General features: G+C 46.8%; 1 protein-coding gene across 1 annotated transcript in view; it reads left to right on the forward strand.

Annotated features, from left to right (window-relative positions):
- Positions 1 to 8,389: 8,389 nt before the first annotated feature.
- Positions 8,390 to 25,739, forward strand: part of Kank4 (KN motif and ankyrin repeat domains 4) — a 29,001-nt gene continuing 11,651 nt past the window's right edge. Inside the window, 20 exon segments of the mRNA XM_042055305.1 lie at positions 8,390 to 8,536; positions 8,538 to 8,574; positions 8,577 to 8,637; positions 8,639 to 8,768; positions 8,770 to 8,815; positions 8,818 to 8,942; positions 8,945 to 9,019; positions 9,021 to 9,083; positions 9,086 to 9,225; positions 9,227 to 10,041; positions 10,044 to 10,189; positions 10,192 to 10,263; positions 10,265 to 10,394; positions 11,238 to 11,299; positions 11,599 to 11,708; positions 13,579 to 13,797; positions 15,043 to 15,073; positions 15,075 to 15,131; positions 17,180 to 17,396; positions 24,793 to 24,935. Of these exon segments, the coding sequence (XP_041911239.1) occupies positions 8,390 to 8,536; positions 8,538 to 8,574; positions 8,577 to 8,637; positions 8,639 to 8,768; positions 8,770 to 8,815; positions 8,818 to 8,942; positions 8,945 to 9,019; positions 9,021 to 9,083; positions 9,086 to 9,225; positions 9,227 to 10,041; positions 10,044 to 10,189; positions 10,192 to 10,263; positions 10,265 to 10,394; positions 11,238 to 11,299; positions 11,599 to 11,708; positions 13,579 to 13,797; positions 15,043 to 15,073; positions 15,075 to 15,131; positions 17,180 to 17,396; positions 24,793 to 24,935 (2,826 nt within the window).

Below are 25,739 nucleotides of genomic sequence, written 5' to 3' on the forward strand. Positions count from 1 at the left end.
GCAGCCTAGCAGGCTGGCTTGAAAACGCTGTGTATCAAAGCTTATATGCACCAAACACTTGTGGGATTTAAAGGGGGAGCTACACCCAGCAAATCGTCATACTCGCGTTGTGTTTGAATGGAGTAGTGTATGGGATGGTGTGGTGGTTGTCCTTTTCCACTTGCCTAACCGTCAAACACACGCCCAACTCCAGGGAATCCTCCTGAGCTGAACTCCGCCACGTGTACTGTAAGAACCTTGGAGGAAAGTGGACCCGGCTCAGGTGGGGGAGTGGGGAAGGAAAGGGCAAATTCCTTCATTTCCTTTCTGTGTGTTGAGTCCTTTAGAATGAAAAGTTGTGGGGCCCTTCCTCAGAGAGCTGGCTTTCAACTCCACTTAGAATCTGTAGCCTCAATGTGATTAGTTTTAGTAAAATGCAAGTTGAGGGAAACCTTAGAGGCCTCCGTAGAATTTTTCATCCTGAAATCGGGCTTAATGTGTGTGCAATAATCCCCTGAAGTCATTTGATCCCACGTTTGATGACCCGCGTTCAGAAGCCTAGCCAAAGGAAACAAGGGACAGTCACAACAACGGCGAACTGGGCTGGCCCACAGGACGGACAGGTAAGTTTACAGCCACGGTAGCTCTAGAACAGAGCTGGCTAGGCTGGAGCCTCTGTCACACTGCATCACCTGCTGGTTGTCACACTGCGTCACCTGCTGGTTGTCACCGTGTCACCTACTGGTTGTCACACTGTGTCACCTGCTGGTTGTCACACTGCGTCACCTGCTAGTTGTCACACTGCGTCACCTGCTGGTTGTCACACTGTGTCACCTGCTGGTTGTCACACTGTGCTGGTTGTGGGCCTTCGCTCTTAGCCTCAGTCTCCTCTATCAACAATGAGAATAATAGCCCTACTGGGTTAAGGCGAGGACTGTATGAGATAATTCAAGTATGTTAAGTGCTTCCAGCTCTACCTATGGCTTGGTAATGGCTCAGGATATGGGGGAACAGGAGGCAGAATAAAGAAAGATTAAGGGGAAAGAGGACCGAAAATCACTTCTCACTACCAACCCTCCCCTGCTTGCTATTCCACCCCCATGGTGTCATGAGAGAGGTAGCAGAGTCTTTGCCTAAGAGTGTCCTCTTCACCACAGGGCCAGCCCTCTCTCAACCCCAGATTAGAACCTTCCATGTTTTTCCATTGTTCTCCTTCAAGGCCGCTCTTAGCTCTGAGACCCCCCACCACTGTGACCTTGGTCCTCCCTGGCTTGTCTACTCCAGCGCTACTCCCTTCTAGAATCAAGTGCTTGCTGGTCAAGTGCTCGGTGGTCAGCATCGGCATTTGCTGGAGTGTCTCTGCTTCCCCAGAACATGTCTGCCCTTTGAGGCTCAACCAGACATCAGAGGAAGAAGCCCCGTGGCAAGTGCATTGTCGATTGTGTGAAGGATCCCAGGTAGAAAGCGGGGACCAGGCTTGGGAGACACAGACAGCTCTCACACAGTTTATGTCACACTCAGTGTTGGACAATCCTGAGTCACCGGTTTTCGCTTTCCCACCCTCTGATGTGTGTGTGTCCCAGAGGGTCACTCCTCATTCCTAGAGTTCCCCTCTTCACTAGCCCACTGGTCTCTGTTCTTACTATTGCCAGGCACACTAAATTTCCTGAAACAATACTGCTTTTGCTGCTGGAGATAATTCACTATTCTAATGTAAATTGGCTGATAATCATAAAAAAAAAAACCAGTTTCTGGGTGATGTATTGTAATAGGAGAGGAGCTAGAGAGGGTTCTGGGAATGGATTAAAACTGAGGATTGACTAATCTTAATCTTAAACCTAATCTTGAGGTTGACTAATTCAGAGCAAGGACAACATTCTGCTTGGGAAGTTCCAGATGTCTTCTGGTCAGATGGGTTGAGCTTCCCCCATCCTGCCCACGGTTATAAAGCACCCCGAGGTATCAGCTTCTTGTCTATCTTGACATTACCGCATCTTTGTCTTGATTTGGTTAGAATTCCTTAAATCATCTATAGGTGCTCCACAAGATATAGAGTTTCCACAAGATGGATTCTATTCTTTTACCAGGTCCAGAAAGAACCCCATACTAGTTGCCAGACACCCTGGACTTCTAGCTTGGTGGACAGTCTGCTGAGAGGCCTTGGAGCAATTCACCTCAGTTCCCTCATTTGCCAAACGAGGGGGTTGGGCTGAGTGCCCCCTTGAGTGTCAGCTACCGCAGGCATTCTGGGAAGTCACACCCAAAATCGGGCTTGGGAACACGGCACGCTTTTCCCCTCCCACTTTGGAAAACTAGTTTGCGGGTATTGCCCAGAGAAAGGCCAAACTGAGTGTTGCTTGCTTTGACTTTTCCTCAGCTTTAACTTATTAGCACTTCCTTTTCTTTTCTTTCAGAGCTCTCCACAGATCACGCAGACCTCAGCGGATGAGAGGCGCCCTGAGAGACTGAGCGTTGGATTCCTATGATGGAGAAGGCAGACGGTAGGCAGGTCCCTGTTCTCTTCCCTGGTTTAAAGGGTTAGTTGGTTTGGGTTCATCACCACCAGTCCCTGGAATGCTCTGAGAGGTCTGTGGGAGGCAGACAAATCTCCAGGCGCACAGCGTGGGGACCTAGAACACCTGCTTCCACAGTGGACCATGGTGGGCGGTAAAGAATGAGAGTGGTGGTCTCTTTTTTGGCGGGGGGGGGGGGGTTGAGACAGGGTTTCTCTGTGTAACAGCTCTGGCTGTCTTAAACTCGCTCTATAGACCAGGCTGACCTCGAACTCACAAAGATCTGCCTGCCTCTGCCTCCCCAGGACTGGGATACATACACCACCACCTGGTAAGAGTGAAGTCTTGTGAAGTAAAAAACATTTAACATATGTAATTTCAAAGTTTTCTAATCATCCACCTACCAAGAATGCAATAGGTCTCCTCATCACTTTTTTTAACATATGAGAGAATATGAAGGTATGTGACTTAAACAACATTTATTATTTCTCAAAATATTGTGTAAGTTGTTGGGTTTCGGCTGCTGTGACTGATGTCTCCTGGGTCCATTCACGTGATCTCCTAGATGGCTAGGTGGGGGTTGGATGGTTTAAAATGGCCTTGCTTGTGCATCTGATCGTTTAACTCCTGGGCCATCAGTAAATGACTTAACCACATGTCACTTGCAATCCAGGATGACAGCAGGGCATTGTTGCCACATGGAGGCAGAGGAGTCAAGCACAGGAAGGGCAGACAAATCTCAGTGGGCAGTCGGTGTTCATGTTTCTGTGTCAAGACTGATGGCCCCTAACCCTCAGCCAAAGCCAAAGCCATAAGGACAATACATGGACCCGGGACTAGAAGAGTTTAATATTGGGCATTTTTTCCCAAACTATCTGTCATCTCTCATCTATAATAGGTATTAATAAACTGTCTCCCAGGCTTGGTACATGTTAATCCCACTGATGGAGAATAAGATACACTACCACAGTTAAAAGACAAATTTGAAGCAAGCTTTAATTAAATACTGGCCAGGTGAATGGGCTCTGACCAGGTCCATAACCAGGTTCGTGGGAAATGGCCCTGAGTCGCTGTTTGCAGTGGCTTAAGAAGAAAAGCCCATAATTCATTGCATTTCCCATCAGGTCCAATCAGGGGCAAGCAGACATCCTGATGTATTTCCTGCCTATGGACCTCTTGCCCACAAGTGATCCAACACAGCTGGTGCAGATGAGTCAAACAAACCTGTTCAGGGGAGTGAAAACATCTGGCTTGCTATCTCCCATTAACAACAGCCTCCAGCATTTCAGGGAACTATCTGTCCCTTGGGCAAGGGGCTTGCAGATCAGAGGCGTTTTTTGTTTCATGGATCTCTGAGGCATAGTAATTAAAGCTTAATATATAATTTTGCCTCTCACATACAGAAGGAAGCAAGATGCTGCGCATAAGATCACTGAGTAACAGCTATCTCGCATTGTGAATGATCCCTCCCAGGAAACATGCTGCAGGCCCTAGAGCCCAGGCTCCCAATTCTGATGGGATAGATGCCTTTTTCCAGTATCAGGAAATGGGAGAGCCCACCACCTTTCGGTCACATGGCCCTTACTAGTGGCAGGACCTAGACCTGGAAGTCAGCTGCAGCCCTGCCTCTTGCTTCCCTCCAAACACATTGCCCTATGTTTCAGGAGGCTGCCACTTCCCACAGAGCGATGCTCTCCCACTGCATCCCTGCTCTGCTTCCTCAATGTCACTCTGTCTAGTGATCCAATGACACCCCCAGTAATTCAAGGAAGGGGCCCCTTCCTTTGGGTACATCCTCTGGATCTTGACTTCTTTTATTTTAGGCAGGGTCTCATGGTGTATCCCTGGCTGACCAGAGCCTTGCTATATAGACCAGACTGACCTTGAACTTGCAGAGATCTGCCTGCCTCCTACCTCGTGCCTTCTGTGTGCTGGCACTAAAGACCTGGGCAACCCGTCCTGAGCTACCTCGACTTGCAAAGAAGTTCACTTAATATCCTCTCTTTTCCGGCTTTGCTTTTGGACTCTTTCTCTTAGCTCTGTTTCCCCATTTCCTTCAGAAACTGATGACAAACATTTGAGTGTAGTGGCATCTCATTTGTATTTTAATAAATAAAGCTTGCCTGAGGATCAGAAAAGTAAAACAGCCTTATAGACCAGGCAGCAATGACACATACTTTTAATCCCAGTAGCCACACTAGCTTGCCATAGAAACTAGGTGGTAGGGGTGCATGCCCTTAATCCCAGAACTAGAGAGGAATATAAAACGGGAGGAGACAGCTCTCAGTCACAGTCTCATTCTGAGGTTTCCTGGAGGCAAGATAGCCATTTTTTGGACTGAGGTCAAGGTAAGAGCCAGTGACTGGCTGCTTTGCTTTTCTGGTCTCCAGTTTGAACCCCAATGTCCATCTCTGAGTTTTTATTAATTATGCTTCATTTGAGCTTTGTTTTCTGATTCATTCACCTATTATATTTCATGCACCTAGTTGAGGTAATGATTGCCCACTCCCCCCTTCTTCATTCCCTTTCCTACACTCCACCCGTGTGTGTGTCTGTCCGTCTGTCTGTCTGTCTATTTAATGGCTATGTTTGCTGTTTTTTTCCAAGTGCCTACTAACCAACTTTGCTTTTAGAGTAAGATGGCTCCTAGTAGCTCTGAATCTTTCGTAGCTTGCTTTTTTCTTCTCCCCGAATCCATTGTCCTGGTTTCTCCGGTTATTTGGGGGACTTACACACACACACACACACACACACACACACACACACACACACACTGTCAAGCTCTGATGCTCACAGAGTTTAGATAATCCAGGGAGAGAATCCACAGTCAGTCCTCTCTCATCAGAACTTCCCCATCTCTGCCTATAGGAGCCGCACTAGGAGCCCACATAGTCGGTCCACTAGTCAGGCAATATTTCCTCTACTTTACAGAGGGAGGAACTAGGGCATAAACAAATGAGATTCTTTTTCCAGAGTCACATAAGTAGGGAGGTTGGTTTACCTGATCTAACTTTCATTTTGAACAGAGACTAGTCTAAGTACTCCTTGCCTTGACCCCACGCCCAAGCTCCTACGTACCTGTCACCAGACAGAACTGACAAGAGCCCAACTTAAGGTTGAGGTTGGGTCCTATGCATAACAGCTCAAGCTCCACCACTGCTCTTGCCCTGGGAGAAAAGGAAGAATACAGGGAGGTGGGTGGCATGTAGGACCCCATGGGATCACCAAGATGATGACGTGGTTGGCATTGCCTACGAGTTGCTGCATGATTCAGCTTTTCTTCACTTTCCCCATTTTGTCTTTCTCTCCTTACTTTTCACACCCACACTTTAAGTTGTGGCCATAGAAATCTTTACCCAGTCCGGGCTGTGCTGTGTGAGCTCTCACAGCTCTGTGCTTTGCTGTTTCCCTGACTTCTACCTAGAGAATGACTGCCTGTTTCTGCAGAGTGGACTACTCTGAACTTACTGGCTTGCTACAGTAATTAATTACTGGTCTAGATTTAGCTGAGAGCTCCTCGCTTGGGGTCCTTCCTGTAGTCGAAGTCTGATGCTCCTTGGTGACCTTTCTACTTATGCCGGGCCTTTGACTAGGGCAGTCATATTCTCTCTCTCTCTCTCTCTCTCTCTCTCTCTCTCTCTCTCTCTCTCTCTCTCTCTCTCTCTCTCTCCCTATGTCCATCCCTTCTTCTCCAGATGGCTTCTATGGGAAGCTGCTTAGACATCCTCACATCATGACAGCCTCTTACATGGTAGCTGGCTTCCCAACATATGTGCATTCTGAGAGGCCCCTGGTAGGAACTGCCAGTCTCTTTATAGCCTAACTTTAGGGTTCTGTTAGCATTATCCCTGCCATGTTCTTTTGGTCAAAGCATTGTATGACAGCAGATTCAAAGTTGTGAAGAAATAGATTTCCCCTTTCTTTATGGAATTAGCTTGCTTGTCTAAAGGGGCTAAGAACTGATGGAGCCATCTTTGAGATTATTTTTTTTTTAATTTTTATGTGTGTAGGTATTTTTCCATGGGTGTCTGGTCCCCTGGAACTGTAAGTACAGACAGCTGTGAGCTGCCATGTGGGTGCTGGGAATTGAACCTGGGTCCTCTGGAAGAGTAGTCAGTGCTCTTAACCCCTGATCCAGGATATTAACATCTTACAAAGTCTTTTGCCTTCTTATTCTGGCAGATTCATATTTGCTCATATAATACCCCATTTTGTGTCACTCTTGTGAAGTCTCCCTCCATTAGCAAGGCAAATTTTTTCCTCCATATCCAAGAAAATACTTCCAGAGAAAGGGAAAAAGTCCGCAAAGAAGGCAACTGTAAACTGTGTACAGTTACTCAGCACATTACACTTTGCTGCTGCCGTATTCGATCATAAAGCCTTCGAGAGAAATGGCTGTTACTGACTTCTCTTTGTGTCTCTAGAATGTATAATTCAGCAACTGACACTTGCGTACTTTGTAAATAGTAAGCTGAAGTATATGGATCAAATTGCTGATGTTTTATGTATTTTTGCACTAATTTCAGCGAATATGTGCAGATCCTCCTTTGTTCCCAGTGGAGAGTCAGAGACATTGACTTCCATCAGGGGACCTCAGTTCTTTACATTTTGGGCTTCCACAAAAAACAGTAACTATAATACTGAGAACGTTTATCATGCACCAGGCACGGGACTGAGTGTATCGTATTCATTATTAATTAAGTAGGCCTCACAGTAATCTTATATTAATCTTACATTATTATTCCCACTTTATGGAGGATGAGACACAGGGAAGCTGAGTAGGTTTCCCAAGGTCACAGAGTAGATTATAGACTTGCGTCTCCAGTATTCTCTTTTGTTTCTCTAGTGAGGTTTTTTTCCTTTTGAAACAAAGTATCACTCTATAGTTAGGCTAGCCTGGAATTTTAAATTCCTGCTCAGCGGTGAGTGCGGAGATTACAGATGGGCACCCACCCATACCCTGCTAGGCTTTGTAGTCTTGACTTCTAAGCTCAATTTTCTCACAGTGTGTTTCTCACCCCATGTTCAGAGGTAAACAAGGGTGTTATATGAAGAGCTCCAAAGGATTTAGTTAACCAGGTGCTGTGTGTGTGGGGGGGGGGGGGTGATAATAATCTATGCCAAGTCCCCAATGACTTCAAGTAGTCACTGGACTGACAGGTTCCTCCTGTCTCCTGTGGGAGTCAGGAGGGATATGTTCGTGGCCTGGCCTAAGGAAGCCTGGCTTAGGTGCCCCTAAGAGGCCATGGGACCCACTTATCTAGGAAGATATATCTGACCCTTGGCTTTTATGAGACTCCTCTGTTGACAACTGTCTCCCAATCCGGGCAGGGTGGCGTTCCTCATTAGCATGGACCTTTTGAAGTGGAACTCTCATGTTCCCTCCTAGTCAGTTTTCAGGAGGAAGAAAAAAACTTGGTGCCTATGATTACCTACTCCATTTTTCTGTTGGTCTTAGGTAGCCAGGGACTTAGGCACCCCAGGAGCTTAAGAAATATAGTGGTGTTATAAATTATCAATAGATTAGCCTTTTGCAAGATTTGCTGGAACCTATTTTGAGGCATTCCAGTGTCTTTTTTGAATGCTGAGAAAACTGTGTGTCTCATCCTGCAGAATCTTCCGTGTCCATCAATGTCAGCTGGTTCCCTCCTTTGACAAATTGCTGGGCTTTGGCTCTCAGCAGTTACACGATGCAACCCAGAGAAACAGTGTTAGACAATTTTGTTTTCCTTATCTGCAGGTAGATTCCATGATAACAACAGAAGGTGGCATATTGAAAATAAGAAGCCCAGGAATTGGCTAATAACATTGATTTGATAAGATGATATCCCAGCACAGGCACCAAGCCCATAGGCTCTGCAGCATCCTTCGAAGGCTAGAGCACTGGAGGTAATGTGATGGTAAGGTCACAGACATTCAGCATCATGTTAACTTGGTGCTCTCTCTTTATGTCTCATATCTCCCAGCCAAGGACCAATCCCTCTCAGGGGGATGAAGAGAAAGATCGTCTAAAGAGCCACCCTTACTCTGTGGAGACCCCGTATAGGCTTTCATTTGGACTTGGACTTCCTCAAATATGTGGATGAATTGAGAAAGGACACACCATCAAAAGGATTCCATCCACAGAAAGCAAGCAGGCTAAGTTAGTACTTGCCTCGACACCTTCAGCCCTTCCCCAATAGTGGGCCTCGCACCCACGCCGCTTCTCCCCAGCAAAAATGGTCTCCTCTGGTGCCCAGAAAGATATCCCTGGGAACCCAGGAGCAATCCCGGTCACTTGCCACTGGGTGATGTCTCCGGGGCCTCAGCGCATGGCAGTGAGCTGGCTATCACAGGAAGACCCTTTTGGCAGAGGCTACCAGGCAGGCGGAGATGGGCCTCTGGGAGATGGTGGGAGTGGACGGCACCCAGCTTTTGAGGGCATCCAGCATGCCTGCTACGCTGCTGCAGAGAACCGAGCCCCCGATGAGTCCGGTCTGACCTCAGGTCCTTCCGTACTTCTTGCCCTCCCTCAGCTTCAGGGGAAGGCACGGTCGTGTCTGTGATGGTACCTTTGACCCCACAAAAGGCTTCACAGGTTTTGAAGCAAACAACCCCAGTCAACAGACAGAGAGTTGGGAGAGCTGGAACCAGCAATTCCAGAGCTGGTCTGGGAGGGGGCTGAGCCTGAAGAAGATGACATAAAGGCTTCAAGTCACCTCTCTCAGCCAGGTCTCCCTCCTCAGTCCAGAACGTACCATGGTTCTAGGGGATGTGGAAATCAGCACAAGTCGTAAGCAGAGGGGGTGTTGTTAAACTCCTGGCTCGTCCACGCCCAGCCCACCCCCTCTGCCATCCCCCATCCCTGAGAATGAGCTCTCCCTTGAGGAAATTGAGCTCAATATCAGTGAGATCCCACCTCCTCCACCCATCGAGGTGGATGTAAGGAACATTGGTATCCAGGCAACAGAGGAAAGCCTGGGCCTGGTAGAGACAGACTCTGGCAACACCTCCAGCCTGAAGAATCAGATCTCGGCCCTTGAGGACAAGCTGTCAGGAAAAACAGAGGAGATTGCCCAGGTCAGAGCTGCCCTCACGCAGCAGCAAGAGGAGACCAAGGCTAGGGAACAGAGGATTAAAGAGTTAGAGTGTGCTGTAGCCCAGTTAGAAGAAAAGTTTAGTCAAGGGAAGGACAGCAATGCTCTGGACCGGACTGACGCCGCGGTGAACACTGACCCTCTCCTTGAACTCATCCCCAGAGAATCATGTGACAAGAACATTGGTGTCAACCTGCTGAGAAGCCCAGATCCTGAATGCTGGGCATCTAGAGCAGAGAAGAATGGCTTCCCATGGGTCCATAATAGTCACAAGCAAGGCCGTCAGAGCCCTGAAGAGCCTGTGCTGCTGTCCCAAGTGTCACTGTCAAGGGGACCTGAGCAGGTCCTTGCCTCGTCCTTAGTAGCTGCCTCTCTCATGGAGCCTCAGGATCGAAGAAAGATAGATTTATCTTTGAGCAGGAGAGAGGCCACACAGGCGGGTGGCCGAGGACATGAGGCACGGCCGACAGGAGCCTATCCTGGAGCAGCCACAGAGGGACTGCAGCGGTTGATCAGGGAGGGAGGCCAGCTCGGAACTCCCATGGGGCAGAGCGTCCAGGAAGGACGGCGAGTTCGCCGCAGGACGCCACAACTGGGCAGTATGTTAAGAAGATCCAGGAAGCTACTGCAGGACGCAGTGGAACTGCCTGGAGCATGGGTACCCCGAGCTAGCCAGTGCCATCAAGCAGCCTGCCCTCCAAGCTCAGCAGCATCCAGAGCCAGCTGTCAGTCTCCCTCAACCTACTGCTCTCTGCCCTACTCAGCCAGGCCCCAGAGCAGAAGGAACCTCCTGCCCCTCCCTCTTCCACCACTCCACCGTCACTGGGTAAATACTGATACCTGGGCCCTGCTTCTCCTTTAGTGCGGGGACTAGGGGCTTTAATTATGAGTCTGTTTTTGAAAAAGATTTTAACACCCCAAGGTGCTCAGGGAAATAAAAACTGATACTGTCGCAGGCCTTGTTACGGGATTGTGTCTAGCTGCCAGGGCTTCCACATTAAATCTAAGTAGATAGCACAGGCACAGAGGTACCCCAGCGTAGAGGGAAAGCCATCGCCAAGCCTGCAGCAGCAAGCCTTCCCAGAGGGTGCTTGTCTCTGATGCATTATGTATAGTCCGTGTCAAAGCTCAGGAATGGTACTGACCTGTTCACTCCTCCCGGGTCTCCTTCTTACTTCCTGGGACTCCGGCAGTTCCCACCTTCTTTTCTGGCTTTTCACATCAGAGGTTTTCTCTAGCTTGAATTTGAAGCGGGCATTATAATGAGGCCTGAATCGTTCATTTGATATTTGGGGTGTGGGAAGATAAGGAAGGGGAAGGAATGGCTGGAAGGAGGGAAGGCAAGGGGGGGAAGGAAGGAGAGAGGAAGGGATGCTCATGTATAGAAGTCACCCATTAGCTGAAGCAGGAATGATTGAGACAAGCACACGCTCATTCACTGTGCACAAAGCTGAACCATAGAGCGCCTTGCACAACACAGGTCACCAATCCGCCATGTCTCGCTTTCTCGGCTACTTCTAGTTTTGCCTTTGGGGGGGGCTGTCTTCCTGCACCATTACATAGCACAAGATTTGTGACCCAGTTCACATATCAAGTCACGAGTCCAGTGTCAATCTAGGTGGCAACTACACCCTATGCAGGAAGGACCTATGAGATATGCCTTTGATAGAGTTGGTGCAGAGCGCAGCATCCAGAGACCTGAAGTTCTGCCGTAACGTTCCATGTGCACGTGTGAGACCACATTTCCCAGCCCTGAGATAACGCTGACACTACACAAATGGTTTGAGAAGTGTTAGCGATAAGATAGCTACTCTGGTCATCCACATACAAAGAGCGGACATCTGTTCCCAAGGGACAGTTCTACAAACATTGAACACAAGGCCTCCGACTAACAGCCCGAAAACATCCAGTCTGCATTATCTACCCCTATTCCTTTCTCCCTCTTCATCTAACCCATATCCTCTTAAAGCAAGAATTCCTGGTCTGACTGCCCCAAGGTCTTTTCTCACCTGTGATATTGGTCTGCCTAGAGATCTCTCCGTCGACCAGCCATTAAATCCATAATTGAAAAAGAACGACTATGCTTCCGTGCGGAGGTAATGGGACCAAAAGAACCTCAGTTTGTTGGGGTTAACGGTGGGTAAGCTCGCCTATGAAGCACCGACCGCCTTTCCTGCTACCTAATCCACTGTGTCCCTAGCACCCTTGTACCTGGGGGTCTCATTCTTCTGCAGGGATTCACGTCTCCATGGCCCTGTTGGGTTTTGCAAGTGTTTATGACTCCTTGCTCAGCTTGCAATGGTCTCTTGGAACCTCTGCTTTTGATGGCTTGTCCTGGTCTCCTCAGGGCCCACCTTTAGGTGGCTTGTGGGAGTTTCAGGGTCTCTGGGCACTCTGAGGAAGGCCTCTGACTTGAACACAACACTAGCACAAAGCTCTACAGTTTGTTGAACTTCAAGTTTGATCTCTTTGTTTCCTTCTGTTGCTGAGACTCGAACCCACGCCTTGCACACAATAGCAGGTACTCTATCTACCACTACAGCCCCAAGCCCAGTCCACTTATGTTTTTCTTCTGCAAATACAACAAAAACAACTAGTCCATTGCTACAGGACATAAGCCACGCCTTCTCTAGACTGGGAGACTGGCCGTTAGTTATGGTCATGTATCATCCAGCAATAAGAATGAATTCTGGGGAAGGCACCCTTGGGGATTTCATCACTGTGGGCATCAGAACACTGCACAAGCTGTGACATCACTAAGCAATATAACCTGGGGTGTATGCGGCTTGTGGTTGAATGGTATCCTCTTAACTTGTACCCCGCTGATCCTAAATTGGTCATTTCACTGTTCATTAAAAGACAGCTGTATGCTAGGTGGGTTTTAAAATATTTTTAAAAAAAGGCAAGTACAACCTGGTTGTTACTCACAGGTAAGTCAAGAAACAAAGAGAGCTCAGCAGGCTAAAGTACTTGCCACCAAGGCTGAGGACCTGAGTTCAATCCCCAGGACCCATAAGGCAGAAGGAGAGAACTGACTCCCTCAGACTGTCCTCTGACCTCCATATACACACTGTGTGTGAGAGAGAGAGAGACAGAGACAGAGACAGGATACTAATGAATAAATAGATGTAATATAATTTAAAAAAAATAAGGAAAGGAAACTGTGATTGGCTATTTTGACAAGGAAGTACCGATTGCTATAGAAACCTGAATGGGTTCTAGCCCAGACCCAGAAGAGCCTTGATGGCTTGGCCATGTTCCTTTCTTCTTCTTTGCTTGCCCTGCCCACGGAGTCTTCTCCTGATCACTGGTCAGTATTTGAATCTCTAGAACCATGGTTTTCAGCATGGCTGCACACCAGAGACACCAAGCTTTGGAAATTCTCGATTGCAGTCATGGAGACTAGTGTAGTTAGCGTGGGGTACAGTCCACATACTGAGAATGCTAAAGACTCCAAAGGTTCTAGTGTGTAGCCAAGGTTAAGACCCCCTCTCTCTCTCTCTCTCTCTCTCTCTCTCTCTCTCTCTCTCTCTCTCTCTCTCTCTCTCTCTCACACACACACACACACACACACTTTATTTTTGAGACAGAGTCTCAAAAATAGCCAAGTACTCGGTTCTCCTACCTCTGTCCCCTGAGTGCCGAAATTGCAGGTACAAACCACTATGCCCAGCTAGAACCTGTGTTCAACATGAAGTCGGTCTTCTTCCCTTCACTGCCCTTTTATTTGTGGTCATTATCACATTAGAGTCTGTGTATTAGAGCGGGTATTGAGGGGCTCATGGCTATCAGATGTAATCCAGGCTGGAACAGGGAGGCTAAAGGAGGATTCCTGGCCATGCAGAGAAGTGAGGTAGTTCTGGAATCTCAGGTAGATATAAGGAGTTAACCTGGACTTGGGCTGGTCTCCGGCTCGGACATTAGGGTTTCAGTAGCAGGTACCGGTGTTGACATACACCACTGGCCCTGGTCAAGAAGGATGGATCAAATGGCCTTCTGCCTTTTTCTAGCTATGAGACCACGTCCAGCGAGGAGACCAGTGGGGAGGACACCTCCCCTGAGGACGCGTCTGACGGTGAGATTGAGAAGAGACGTGATTGCTCAGAGCCCAGACAGGACAGAGACACACATCCCGCCCGTGAGACTGGGCAAGGTGTCACGGAAGGCGCCGGTAACTCAGGCCAGACAAGTGGGTCTGGGGAGGAGGTCTCTCACCTGAGGCCTGAGAGGTGAGTTGCATAGGTAGCATTGGGACACGTGCTGCTCTAAAGAGGGGCAAGAGCATATTTCTCCTTCATCCAGGCCCATTGTGTTGTGTACACTTTCACCCATCCCTTGAGCAATGTTTCTTGAGGGTCTGTTTTGTGTCAACCCCTCTGCTGAGTGAACCAAACAAATGTGACCTCTGCCCCCATGAGGAACAACTCAAACGGCCCAAGTTCTAGACAACCAGCATTTGTTGGTGCTGTAAACAGGGCAGACTTCACACGTATTTCGGGACTCATCTCAGCAATCCCAGAAGTAGCACTTCCCATCATTCTTGCTTCACAGAGGTGGAAACATTGGCACTGGGAGGTAAGGTGAGGGCCCTGAGTAGGGCAAGAATTTGGGCCTAGGCCTTCTGATTCTTTTTTTTTTTTTTGCTTTAAAAAAACCCCAACAACTATCTTTTCTCATTTTATATGCCAATCCCAGTTCCTACTCCCTCCCCTCCTCCCATTCCATCCATCTTCCTCCCCTATCCCCCATCCACTCCTCAGAGAAGATTGTTTCCAAGTTCTGGCTATTACAAGTAATGCTGCTCTGAACACAGCTGAGCACATGTCCTCGTGGTATGATTGAGCATCCTTTGGGTATATGCCCAAGAGTGGTATTGTTGGGTCCTGAGGTAGGTTGATTCACTCTTTTCTGAGGAACCACTATACTGATTTCCAGAGTGGTTGTACAAGTTTGTATTCCCACCAGCAATGGAGGAGTGTTCCCCTTGCTCCACATTCTCTCCAGCATAAGTTATCATTGGTGTCTTTGATCTTAGCCATTCTGACTGGTGTAAGATGGTATCTCAGAGTTATTTTGATTTGCATTTCCCTGATGGCTAAGGATGCTGAACATTTCGTCAAGTTTCTTCAAAGAAACTGCTAGCGTGGATTGGGCTCTTTGGGTTTTTGGGCACCCAGGCAGGAAGGGATCACTTTTCCCTTCCTGGCATGACAATAACTGGCATTGGGGGCCTTTACCCCCGTGCCTTCCCTATCTGCTCCAGGCCCTGCCAAGAGCAGCATGAAATGACAGCACCTGACCCTTCAGAAGTGCTCAGAGGCCGAGCAACGTAGAGCTCTGAGTGGCATGTTCTTAGGAATGCCCCTCATTGTGGAGAAGTCGCCCAGCTTGAGCGTTTCAGCTGTCGAAGGTGGAGAGTGTATGTCTTTTCTGTCAGCATTGCTCAATGATATAATCTCTCTGTTTTCTCTTAGGTGTAAACCCTCAGAGGAATTTCTTAACGCATAGCCAGGCACTAAGCCAACACCTGCCAGAAACCGGGGCCACCACCGATCATCTCCTGGTACTGGGACTTCTCACTGTCACACAGGGGTTCCAATGGGATGACTTTGCGTCCCTTACCTGAAGGTGGCAGTGTGTGTGTATGTGTGTGTGTTGTGGCGCGCGCAGAGTCCCATTCATCAAGGCATTCTGTGATTTACCAAGTGCGGTCCCCCTCAGGAGATGGAGGCTGAGAGAATTAGAAGATTCTATATAAGAAAGCCAGCCATTTTTAGGTCACTTTAGGGTCAGAGGTATTTTACCAACTATTTCTAAAAGTCATAGCCAAGTGCCTGCTACTAAACTCGGTGGCTTAGACTTCAAAGTGCCTTGCAGTTCAACAAAACCATGGGTAAAGTGGAGAAAGACATGTAGAATGTGACCTGGGTTTTACTTCCAGGACCTCTTCCGAAGGCAGTTAACTCAACGCACAGGGCTGGTTTCCTCAGCAATAAACGGCAGTGATTGGTAGCCTGTCTCCATCACCCCTAAGTTCTCACATTTGATACTACCATGTTACTGCTTTGCTCAATGGCTATTAATGGGTCAGGAAACCAAAAATAAAACCATATCTCCATTTGATCTGTCCCACCCTTCTGTCCCGTGGAGATTTGAACCTGTAATTCTTGCATTCTATTTTTAATCAAGAGCTACTGGCCTGAACCAGGAGATAGCTGTCAGACCCAAAGTGGAAAAACCTGTAAGCACCTTCAAAGCCCATTTTCTCCCTCGGCAGAGCAGCCCAGAGATTAAATATGATCGATTCAGCAGTGTTTGTTACTCACCCAACCCAGTCTCGGTTTTTTTTTTTTCCTTTTTAATCTTAGTTGATTTGGCAAACAGCATTCCCCAGACTGTTAAGGAGCCAGTACGTGAGATGGATGTTGATGGAGGCTCCTGATACTCAAATTACAGAACTAAGCTCTGTTTTTTAACCGTTCATTCTTCATTCATTGCTTTTGAGATAAGGTCTTACCAGTCCAACCTGATCTCAGACTATTATACAGCCAAGCGCGACTTTGAACTTTCTCCTGCCTCCACTGCCATGGTGCCTGCTTTTAAGTGGGTGCTGAGAACTGGATGCATGATCAGCAAGCACACCCACCAGCTTCAGCTCGTGTTCAAAGTCTACCACTGTGTTCATGATACCAGGGTTTTCCTTCAGATTTTCTTGATGCCCTAGATAAAGAAGATATTCTGATAGAGAGAAATGTTTCAGCCACAAATTCTGAGTTTCTGCTCGGATATGTGAACAAAGGCCCACATTAAACCCAAAACAGGATGTGAAGCCCCTTCCACCCCTGCCATCTCTGCCCCTGCCTAAGAGACAAAGTCGGTTTTTAAAATTACACTCACCCCAGAGAACCACGGAACAAAGGAAGCCAGCCCCATTTTGATAACAGGGACACGAAATATTCCATGGGAGTATATGGTCACACGGCTGAGCCAGGGCTTGTATCTGGTCATGTGAATTTAATGACCTAAACCTGGATCCTCTTCTAGAATAAGAATAAAATCATTTATAATAGCCACATCCAGCAGGGCGGTAGTGGCTCCCGCCTTTAATCCCAGCACTTGGGAGGCCGAAGCAGGCAGATCTCTGTGAGTTCAAGGCCAGCCTGGTCTACAAGAGCTAGTCCAGGACAGGCTCCAAAGCTACAGAGAAACCCCCTGTCTCAAAAAACAAAACAAAACAAAACAAAACAAAACAAGACAAAAAATAATAGCCACACAACCAATAGCATCTCTTGTTCATTAGATAAATATCTAGAAACATGTGGCCCTTCCACATTTGGGCTTGTTACACACAGAGCTCCTTCTTCTACTTGCTATTTATTTTGTAATAATTGCCAATGGTGGGAAGTAGAGGGCTGGGAGAATCAGACCAGCATCAAGTGTGCAGCAGGATCTTGGTCCTGCCATCTCGGATCCCCCAGATAAAACAGGAGGGACCACAGGGAAGTGTGAGAATAGACAGAGAGGCAGAGGCATCCACCGCTGACCTATCCAGGTGCCTGCGAGAGTTGACCTAGGAGATCTCTCGTAATCAGAATCTTCCACTGTTCAGAGGCAAAGTCGAATACCATCAGCCAAGAGTGGTTCCGTGGTCCAGCCAGGAAGTTATCTAGCCCTGCCGTGGTGGCCGCTTACTCCTCGAGGTCCAGCCCTCGTTCCCCACATCTTCTGAAGCTGCTTGTCAACCTGGCTGACGCGAGCGGGAACACAGCCCTTCACTACAGCGTGTCTCATTCCAACTTCGCCATCGTGAAGCTGCTGCTGGACACAGGTCAGAGACGGCGCTGTGACACCTGCGTCCCTCTTTGAAGGCCCATGGCTTTGTTCTTATAAAATGGTATCTTTTTATGTTGCTCAAGCTATCCTGAATGCCTGGAGTCAAATCATCGCCCTGCTTCAGTCTGCTAAGTACCTGGGACTACAGCGTGGGGCTTCTTATGTCACACTCCTTTCTCATCACTCTGAGTTCCTCTTGTCCAGGAACAGGGCCAGACTGGCAAATGCTTTTTTTTTTTGGGGGGGGGGGGAGGACAGGGGTAATGTCAGGGCTCAAAGCAGTATTTCACAGGATAGCTCAGGCTGGCCTTAAACTCACAGAGATTCACCTGCCTCTGCCTCCCACGTGCTGGGATTAAAGTTGTGTTTTGTTGTTTTGTTTCTTATTTCGGAAAGCTCCACAAGCTCGCATGTCTTCTTCACAACAGGACCCACGCTAATCTCCGAACATCCCGTCTTAGTACCCCAGAACCAAGTCCCCATTGCCTGTGCTCTGTCATGTATTCTTCAGTGTCTCTCGTCCCTGTGGGTGTCATCAGTACGGTCCCTCTCGTGCTGCAGTTGAGCAACTGAGCTTGGGGCCATAGAATTTGTTCGGGTCATAAGGCAGATTTTGCGTTTGGTCTGTCCAGCTCCACCACCTCAGGAAAGGTCACCTCCTCTTGTCTCCATAAAAATACTATTATCAAAGAATGACTCCAATTTACCAATTTGACGCATGCATCTTTCATCAAGTATCTGTGATTCTTATGACTTGTATACCTTATAATCAGGGATGCAGAAGTGAGCGAGCCCTCTGTTTCTCAGAAGCTATAGCTTAACTCAGGGTTGGGGCCTGGAAAGATGGCTCATCATTTAAGAACAGTCTGCACCTCCAGAGGACCCAGGTTTATTTTCCAACACCCACATGGAGGCGCACACCTCATCTTAGGGTTTCTACTGCTATGAAGAGACACCATGACCAGGGACAACTCTTACAAAGAAAACATTTAACAGAGGCGGACTTGCTTACAGTTCAGAGATTCAGTCTATTATCATTATGGTGGGACACAGCGGCATGCAGACAGACATGGTGCTAGAGAGGTAGCTGCTACATGTTGATATGTAGGCAACAGGAATTAAGACTGTGACACTGGGAATGGCTTGAGCATATATGAGACCCTCAATTCCACCCCCACAGTGACACCTTCTTCCAACAAGACCACAACCTCCTAACAGTGCCACTCCCTGCTGGTGTGTGGGGGGGGGGGGCTATTTTTCTTTCAAACCACCACACACCTGTCTGTAGCTCTAGTTCCTGGAGCTCTGATGCCCTCTTCTGGCCTGGGCCGGTGCAGGCATGCATGTGGTAGACATACATACACGCAGGCAGCAGCACTTATACAGATAAAATGCCAAAATAATAAATTTAAAAAGTCAGAGTGGGGGTGGGATGGTGCCTCAGAAGAGAGAGATCTAGACCAGAGTTCAAGATGCAGAAGTGAGATAGCACCTAATTCAGAGAACAGGATAGGAGCCTGGAGCAGCCTGAGGAATGTGTTAGGAGAAGAGAACATGTGGAACATGGGAAAGAAAACCTCCCTGGGGAACAAAAGGCTTCTGGTTTGTACAGTAGGTGAATGAAGGTTTGGAAGCTAAGCTGGAGCCACGCATGCAAGACGTTGGATACTGATGGTATCTGAACCCTGTTGGAAGGTACTGGGAAGCTGAGCGGGTTTTTGTGTAGAAAGCACATGGCAAATAAATCCTTCAGGAAGAGTGACCTCATGGTAGGACTGGGTTAGCCACAGTGGAGGATGTGGCAGGCAGACCTAGAGGGCACGTAGGGGTCCACAGAGAGAAAGTGCAGGTTTTCAGTAGGTGGAAAGAGCAAGCTGCACCCTCCAGAGGACCCAGGTTCATGTCAAAAGGGTGAACGAGACCAACTAGCTGTAAGGTGTGCGGAGAACCGCAGGATCTGTCAGCAGTGTGAGGTGTGCGGAGAACAGCAGGATCTGTCAGCAGCTGTAAGGTGTGCGGAGAAACTGCAGGATCTGTCAAGCACAGGTGGCTGAGAAGGTAATAATACTACAAGACAGGAAGGACCAGGTGTGGAAAATGCTGTGTCCTGGCAAAGTTAGGTCGTTGCTTTCTTTTGGTCTTGCTTATCCTGTTTGAACACCCATACCGTCAGCAGCCAAGGCAAGGGCAGTTTCTTGCCCAAATGGCTAGCTAGCTTTTGCCACAAAGAAAGCAAACTCCATGTGGAGGTTCTTCAATGTCCATCACCCTTTTTTGAAGTTAAATTAGTCTGTCAGTAATAGACATGTCTCACTGTCATGAAAAGCGTTATTAAAACACTTTAAATGCCATATTCTGTAGGTTTTCAAAGTGTTTGAAGATCACCTATCTATCTAAAATATATCTCTGTATGACCTTGAAAACCTAACATGACTAACATGACTATAAGTTTGATAGTTATAGATGACTATTAGCCTGTACTTATTATCCTAAATAGCTCTTAAAGACTAAAATTTCACACAACCTTTTAAATGACTACATAGGTACATAGATAAGAATAGAAACATGGAGCTGGAGAGATGGCTCAGAGGGGAATTGGGAGGAGGGGAGGAGGTGAAAATTTGTAAAAGTATATAATTTAATAAAAAATTTGTATCAATAGGCAAAAATCCACACTGATGTAAAATATTTGAGATTAGTGATTGTTTAAAAGTAGACTCAACATTCCACCCTTTATTTCATTTTTTATTTTATTTATTTATTTATTTATTTATTTATTTATTGGTTTTTCGAGGCAGGGTTTCGCTGTAGCTTTTTTTTTTTATTATTTTTCGAGACAGGGTTTCCCTGTAGTTTCTAGAGCCTGTCCTGGAACTAGCTCTTGTAGACCAGGCTGGCCTCGAACTCAGAGATCCGCCTGCCTCTGCCTCCCGGGTGCTGGGATTAAAGGTGTGTGCACCACTGCCTGCTTTATCTCATCATTTCTATATTACATACCCTTTTTTTCCTTCAGAAAGAGATCCTTGAATCTAACTCTTTTGTTTAGCGTTTTTCCTCACCATGACCAATAACAACTTGTTACCATCCCCCCAAAGTGATTGCAAACTTCTATAACCCATTGAAAGACCAAAAGCCATCCACTCCACCACTTGGGAATGTGGGGGTCATGGTCTCTAGACTGCTTCCTGTTGTCTGTGGGTGCTGGCATCTTCAGGAGAACATGGGAAAATTAAGATAAAGGTCAAGTTCTGGCTAGAACGGTCTGTGAGGCTGGACCATGTCAGTGAGCAATCTTAAAGCTGTTTTGGATGCTGAACTCAGAGGAAACTGCAACAGAGGCATTCTGATACTGGGTTACCTGGTTTCTGGTCCCCTTGCTCTGAAAACACATAAACTTTCAAAGCTACCATACATATCTGAATTAATGCAAGTATGGACTGTGCATTGTGTACAAGTCAGCCAAAGATGATTCTTTTGTTTTATGATTGAGCACATAAAATGTTTGTCACCTGTCTTATAGTTTTTCTAGGTATATTTCTTTACATCTGTAGCGAGGATTTTTAGGGGGGGGTCTTCTCTGGTCAAACCTGATCTTCTTTCACCTTGAATGACTCCATAGCCTTTCATTCTCTGTGGAAACAGAAATATAACCTCTTCTCCAATGCAGCATATTTTTTGGCTTCCATTTTGAAGATAAGGCATTTTTAAAATATATAGGTTGTTCTTCATTAAATTCTCTATAGGTACATGTGTATGTGTATGTGTGTTGGTTTAATTTAGTAGCTTTTATAATCCAGTGTCTCTCAGCAGCTATTGTTTGCTCATCAATGACCAAAAGATCTTAAGACAACACAATAGTATAGGATCCTGGGTTTCTTTTTATTACTTTACTCTTTCTTTAAAGATGTCATTATTTCTAGACTATTATTTATTTATTTATTCTTATAACTGTCTATACTTTTTCTTTTTTCCTTAAGCCTATGCACATTGTTAAACACACTATCACCTGTTTATAGGATTTTTTTTTATCTGAACCTGCTTTACTGTGTATCTGTAACCTTTTCTGTCTGCATGAGTAATATCTTTTTTTTTTTTTTTTTTTTTGGTTTCTCGAGACAGGGTTTCTCTGCAGCTTTAGAGCCTGTCCTGGAACTAGCTCTTGTAGACCAGGCTGGTCTCGAACTCACAGAGATCCTCCTGCCTCTGCCTCCCGAGTGCTGGGATTAAAGGCGTGCGCCACCACCGCCCGGCTCGCATGAGTAAAATCTTAAACTTCCATGTAGCTTAGTTGGTGGCTGACAGCTGGCTTCACCACCTCAGTTCCTTTAAGGCCTAGCCTCATGATGGATGGAGGGACTGGTGGGAACTGTGTTTACCATCCCAGCCTGGGAAATTTCTGGGTTCACACTGATGTGGGTGTTTCTACCTGGTCTCATACGAATGAGTAGTTTGCTGCCCATTGTTCATAAATTCCATTCAAGTAATTGGTAGCAGACCTCTTAGAAGAGCCACATCTCTATATGCCATTAGCACCACACCTACCTGAGAGACCACAGTCAACCAGGAAGATATGTTTAACCCCGTGTTCTGAACTTTTTTTAAAAGTTTTGTTACACCTTATGTGGATATACAAGACTGGACATTGGGCACAGGATGTAGTCAAACTTTTTCTGTCCTACCATCCAGCTCCCAAATAACCACATGAGACTCTTATTAACTATGAAATCTCAGCTGGTAGCTTAGCGTTATTCCTAACTAGCTCTTATAACGTAAACTAACCCATATTTTTTATTAATCTACATTCTACCATGTACTTCTCTCCCATTTTATATGTCTGACTCATTCTGCATCTGGCTGGCTTCTCCATTCTTCTTTTTCCCAGCAGCCTTTCTCTGGCTCTCCCGCCTATACCTCCTGCTTAGCTAATAGCCACTTTTTTATTAAACTGATCAGAAGGTGCCTTGCCAAAGACACAGCACTGAAATAGCTGAGTAAGTACAAGCAAAGAGTCTGAAGGCTTGCTGAGGAAAATGAGCTGAATGTGTCATTCCTCAACATCAGTGAAAGAGGTGTCCGCGACAGAACTGCCGCACTCCCAAACCTGGGCTCCCTTCAGAGGGCAGTTGTGACACGCTCAGAAAGTACATGACAAGTGAGTCATTATTGAGGAGGGAACCATAAAGCTCCTCTCTGTAGGCAACCGTTAGTAATGTACCCTTTATTTTGCCTGAATGCCACTGCGGCTCATTGAGGGGAAGCATGCTCAGTTGAGAGCCTTCCCCTCTCGTTCCTCCATGAATGATTGATTTGCTCATTAGACATTGCTCAGAAGCAGCTGCTGGAAGAACATGGGTGCTCAGCTCCTTCTGTGCTCTGGAGAGGGGAGAGACATCACTCTACTGTGCGATAAATCATGTTTCTAAAGAGAGGCAAGAAAGCCTGGGCATCAACACTTCTTAGAGCAAACATGAAACAGTCAGGGGTAGCAATTTAAATATATTAAGAAGACAGCATGGGTATCCACTTCTTTTTTAAATTACATTTATTTATGGGGGTGGGGACACATGTGCTACAGTGTGCATGTAGACAGAGGTCAGAGGACAACTCGTGAGGGTCATCTCTCTCCTACTATCCAGGACCCAGGACTGAACCCAGGTTGTCAGGTTGGTGGCAGGTGCCTTTACCCATTGAGCCACCTGGCTGGCCCAAGGTGTCTGCTTCTTTATTAGGGCACAGTTGTGATGAATAGAGCTGTCATACAGCCTTTGTCATCTGCCTGTCATGACGGTGGTTGGGGCCTCAGGGAGAAAACTGTGGCTAATGAGCCAGGTTCGGTTTTCTGTGTCTGCTGGTGTCTGTGTTCCAATGGCACACTTCCGAAATATTCTTTAAATGAGATGAAGCAATATTTTTTCTCTCTCACAGAACTTATAGGTACCCCTAACTGACATCTTTTTATAAGCCAGTTTTGTTATAACGAATATCCCAGTCTACATGAGTGTCATTCTGAATGGCTATAACAATAGCTGCTGATGGTCTCTGGTATTTACTATGTACTGTTCTTGGTGATTTACTTATATTGACCATAAATTTGGTAATAGTCCTAAAAGGTAGGTTCCATTGTCATTCCCTCTTAGCAGAGGAGGATACAGCAGGATCTACTGAGACAGATTTAATTTTGCCTCAGTCACACAACTTTCTGCAATGAAGAACAACACAAGATGGAGTGAGTTTCCACCCAAAACTGTCCTGGCATGGGGTCATTTGAATCCCAGGTCTCAGTCTTTGTGTAGAAATCCTGCTGCTTCTTTGATACAGAAGAACATGAAAGTGTATCCCTGGGGGTGGGTCTCAGGAGTGTCTTTTAAATTATCCTTTACCGCCTCATCTTAAAAATGTCTTAGTTTATCATCTTATCATGAAAGCTATATTCCCCATTGTTCCAGTACAAGAATTAGGAAGTTCTTTTCTTTCTTCAAAAATTTTCTGTTTGTCCTGTATTCCTTCCTTTCTTCCTTCCTCCCTCCCTTCCTTCCTTCCTTTCTCTTTCTCTCTTTCTCTCTTTCAAGATTTATTTATGAGCTGGGTAGTGGTAGTGCATGCCTTTAATCCCAGCACTCAGGAGGCAGAGGTAAATGGATCTCTGTGAGTTCGAAGTAAGCTTGGTCTACAGAGTAAGTTCCAGGACAGCCAAGACTACACAGAGAAACCCTGTCTCCAAAACAAACAAAAAAGATTTATTTATGTATACAGTGTTCTGCAGAAGAAGGCACCAGATCTCATTCTAGTCGGTTGTGAGCCACCATGTGGTTGATGGAACTGAACTCGGGACCTCTAGAAAAGCAGCCAGTGCTCTTAACCGCTGAACCAGCCCAACCTGTATTATTTTCATATCCCTGATACATGAGCCCTTGGGTAGGCCCTACAGGCTTGACCCTTATGTTGAGCTCCCCACAATATGAGCTAGCAAGAGTGAGCCTGTAGGCACACCTGTGAGTGTTGTGTGGCTCTAAGAGGAATGGGATCCATTGCCAGGCAGTTCCAAATCCTGGTCAAACCTCCTCCATTGTGTGGATAGTTTATGTGACCTCTCTGGCTTTTAATGTCCTCATCTAGGAAGACTGTTGTGCCCAGGCTTTCGAAATAAAGTCATTGTCATTGACACCTTGTCTGTCTTTGGCCCTTTTGTGGTCCTCCCTTGTTGGGCATCCTCAAAAAACCTGTAGAGAAAATTAGCCACTTCTAATGGCTGCTAAAAATGTAAGGCAGTGAATTTGCTGTGGAAACACTAGTCCATGGTGTCTCAGCTAGCAAGCAGTGCTCTGTGGAACCATTAAGGTGCAGTTTGGCTCCAACCCGGGCTGTTCCAGCACCCCTTCCTTCCCTTGCAGGTGTCTGCAACGTGGATCATCAGAACAAAGCTGGCTACACCGCTGTGATGATCACTCCCTTGGCTTCTGCAGAGACAAAGGAAGACATGGCTGTCGTCTGGAAGCTCTTGCAAGAGGGGAATGTAAACATCCAAGCCACCCAGGTAGGTGGAGAGCTCTTGATCTCTCTGCTTCTCGGCAAACATAACACCCTCCCCCCCAGTTTTACTCTGACAGTCAGGTGAGGAGTTCAGTTTAGATCCATGGAGCGTTTCCCACTCCAGAATGCTGGGGCCGTCAAATGGCATCTATCCAAAATCTCAATACTTGATCTTCCTTACAGGCTCTTGGGACATAGACAAGCTGGCACAGGTGTCTCTGAGCCATCTGGTCTGTATTCCAAACTAAAACCGGGCAAAATCCACCTGGATTTAACTTCCCTAACTTCTCCAACCAAATTCTAATGGTAGCCTCTTGGGAAGGACTTTGCTGGCTGGCTTCTGTAGCCCCTCACCTCTGTGGCTCACCAGATCTTGACCCAGGACACATTTAGGAAGCTCAGTACTTTAGAGTTATTGCTGATCATCTCCTCTCTAAAGCCTTTTTAAAAAGATTTTGTTGTTGTTGTTGTTGTTTTAAGACAGGGTTTCCGTGTGTAGCCCTGGCTGCCCTAGAACTTGCTCTGTAGACCACCAGGCTGGCTTCGCACTCAGAGATCTGCCTGCCTCTGCCTCCCAAGTGCTGAGACAAAAGACGTGTGCCACCACAGCCAGCTATTTTATTATTTTTAAATGTATATGTGAGTGTGTCTACCAGGTGCTTACAGGTGCCTATTGAGGCCAGAGGTGTCAGATCCCCAGGAACTGGATTTCCAGGCAGTTGCGAGCTGCCCCACTTGGGTACAGAAAACCAAACTCATGTTGTGTGTCAGAGCAACACATATCCTTAGTCACAGAGCCATCTCTCTG

Source organism: Arvicola amphibius, chromosome 6, assembly GCF_903992535.2.
Source record: "Arvicola amphibius chromosome 6, mArvAmp1.2, whole genome shotgun sequence".
Classification (NCBI taxonomy): domain Eukaryota; kingdom Metazoa; phylum Chordata; class Mammalia; order Rodentia; family Cricetidae; genus Arvicola; species Arvicola amphibius.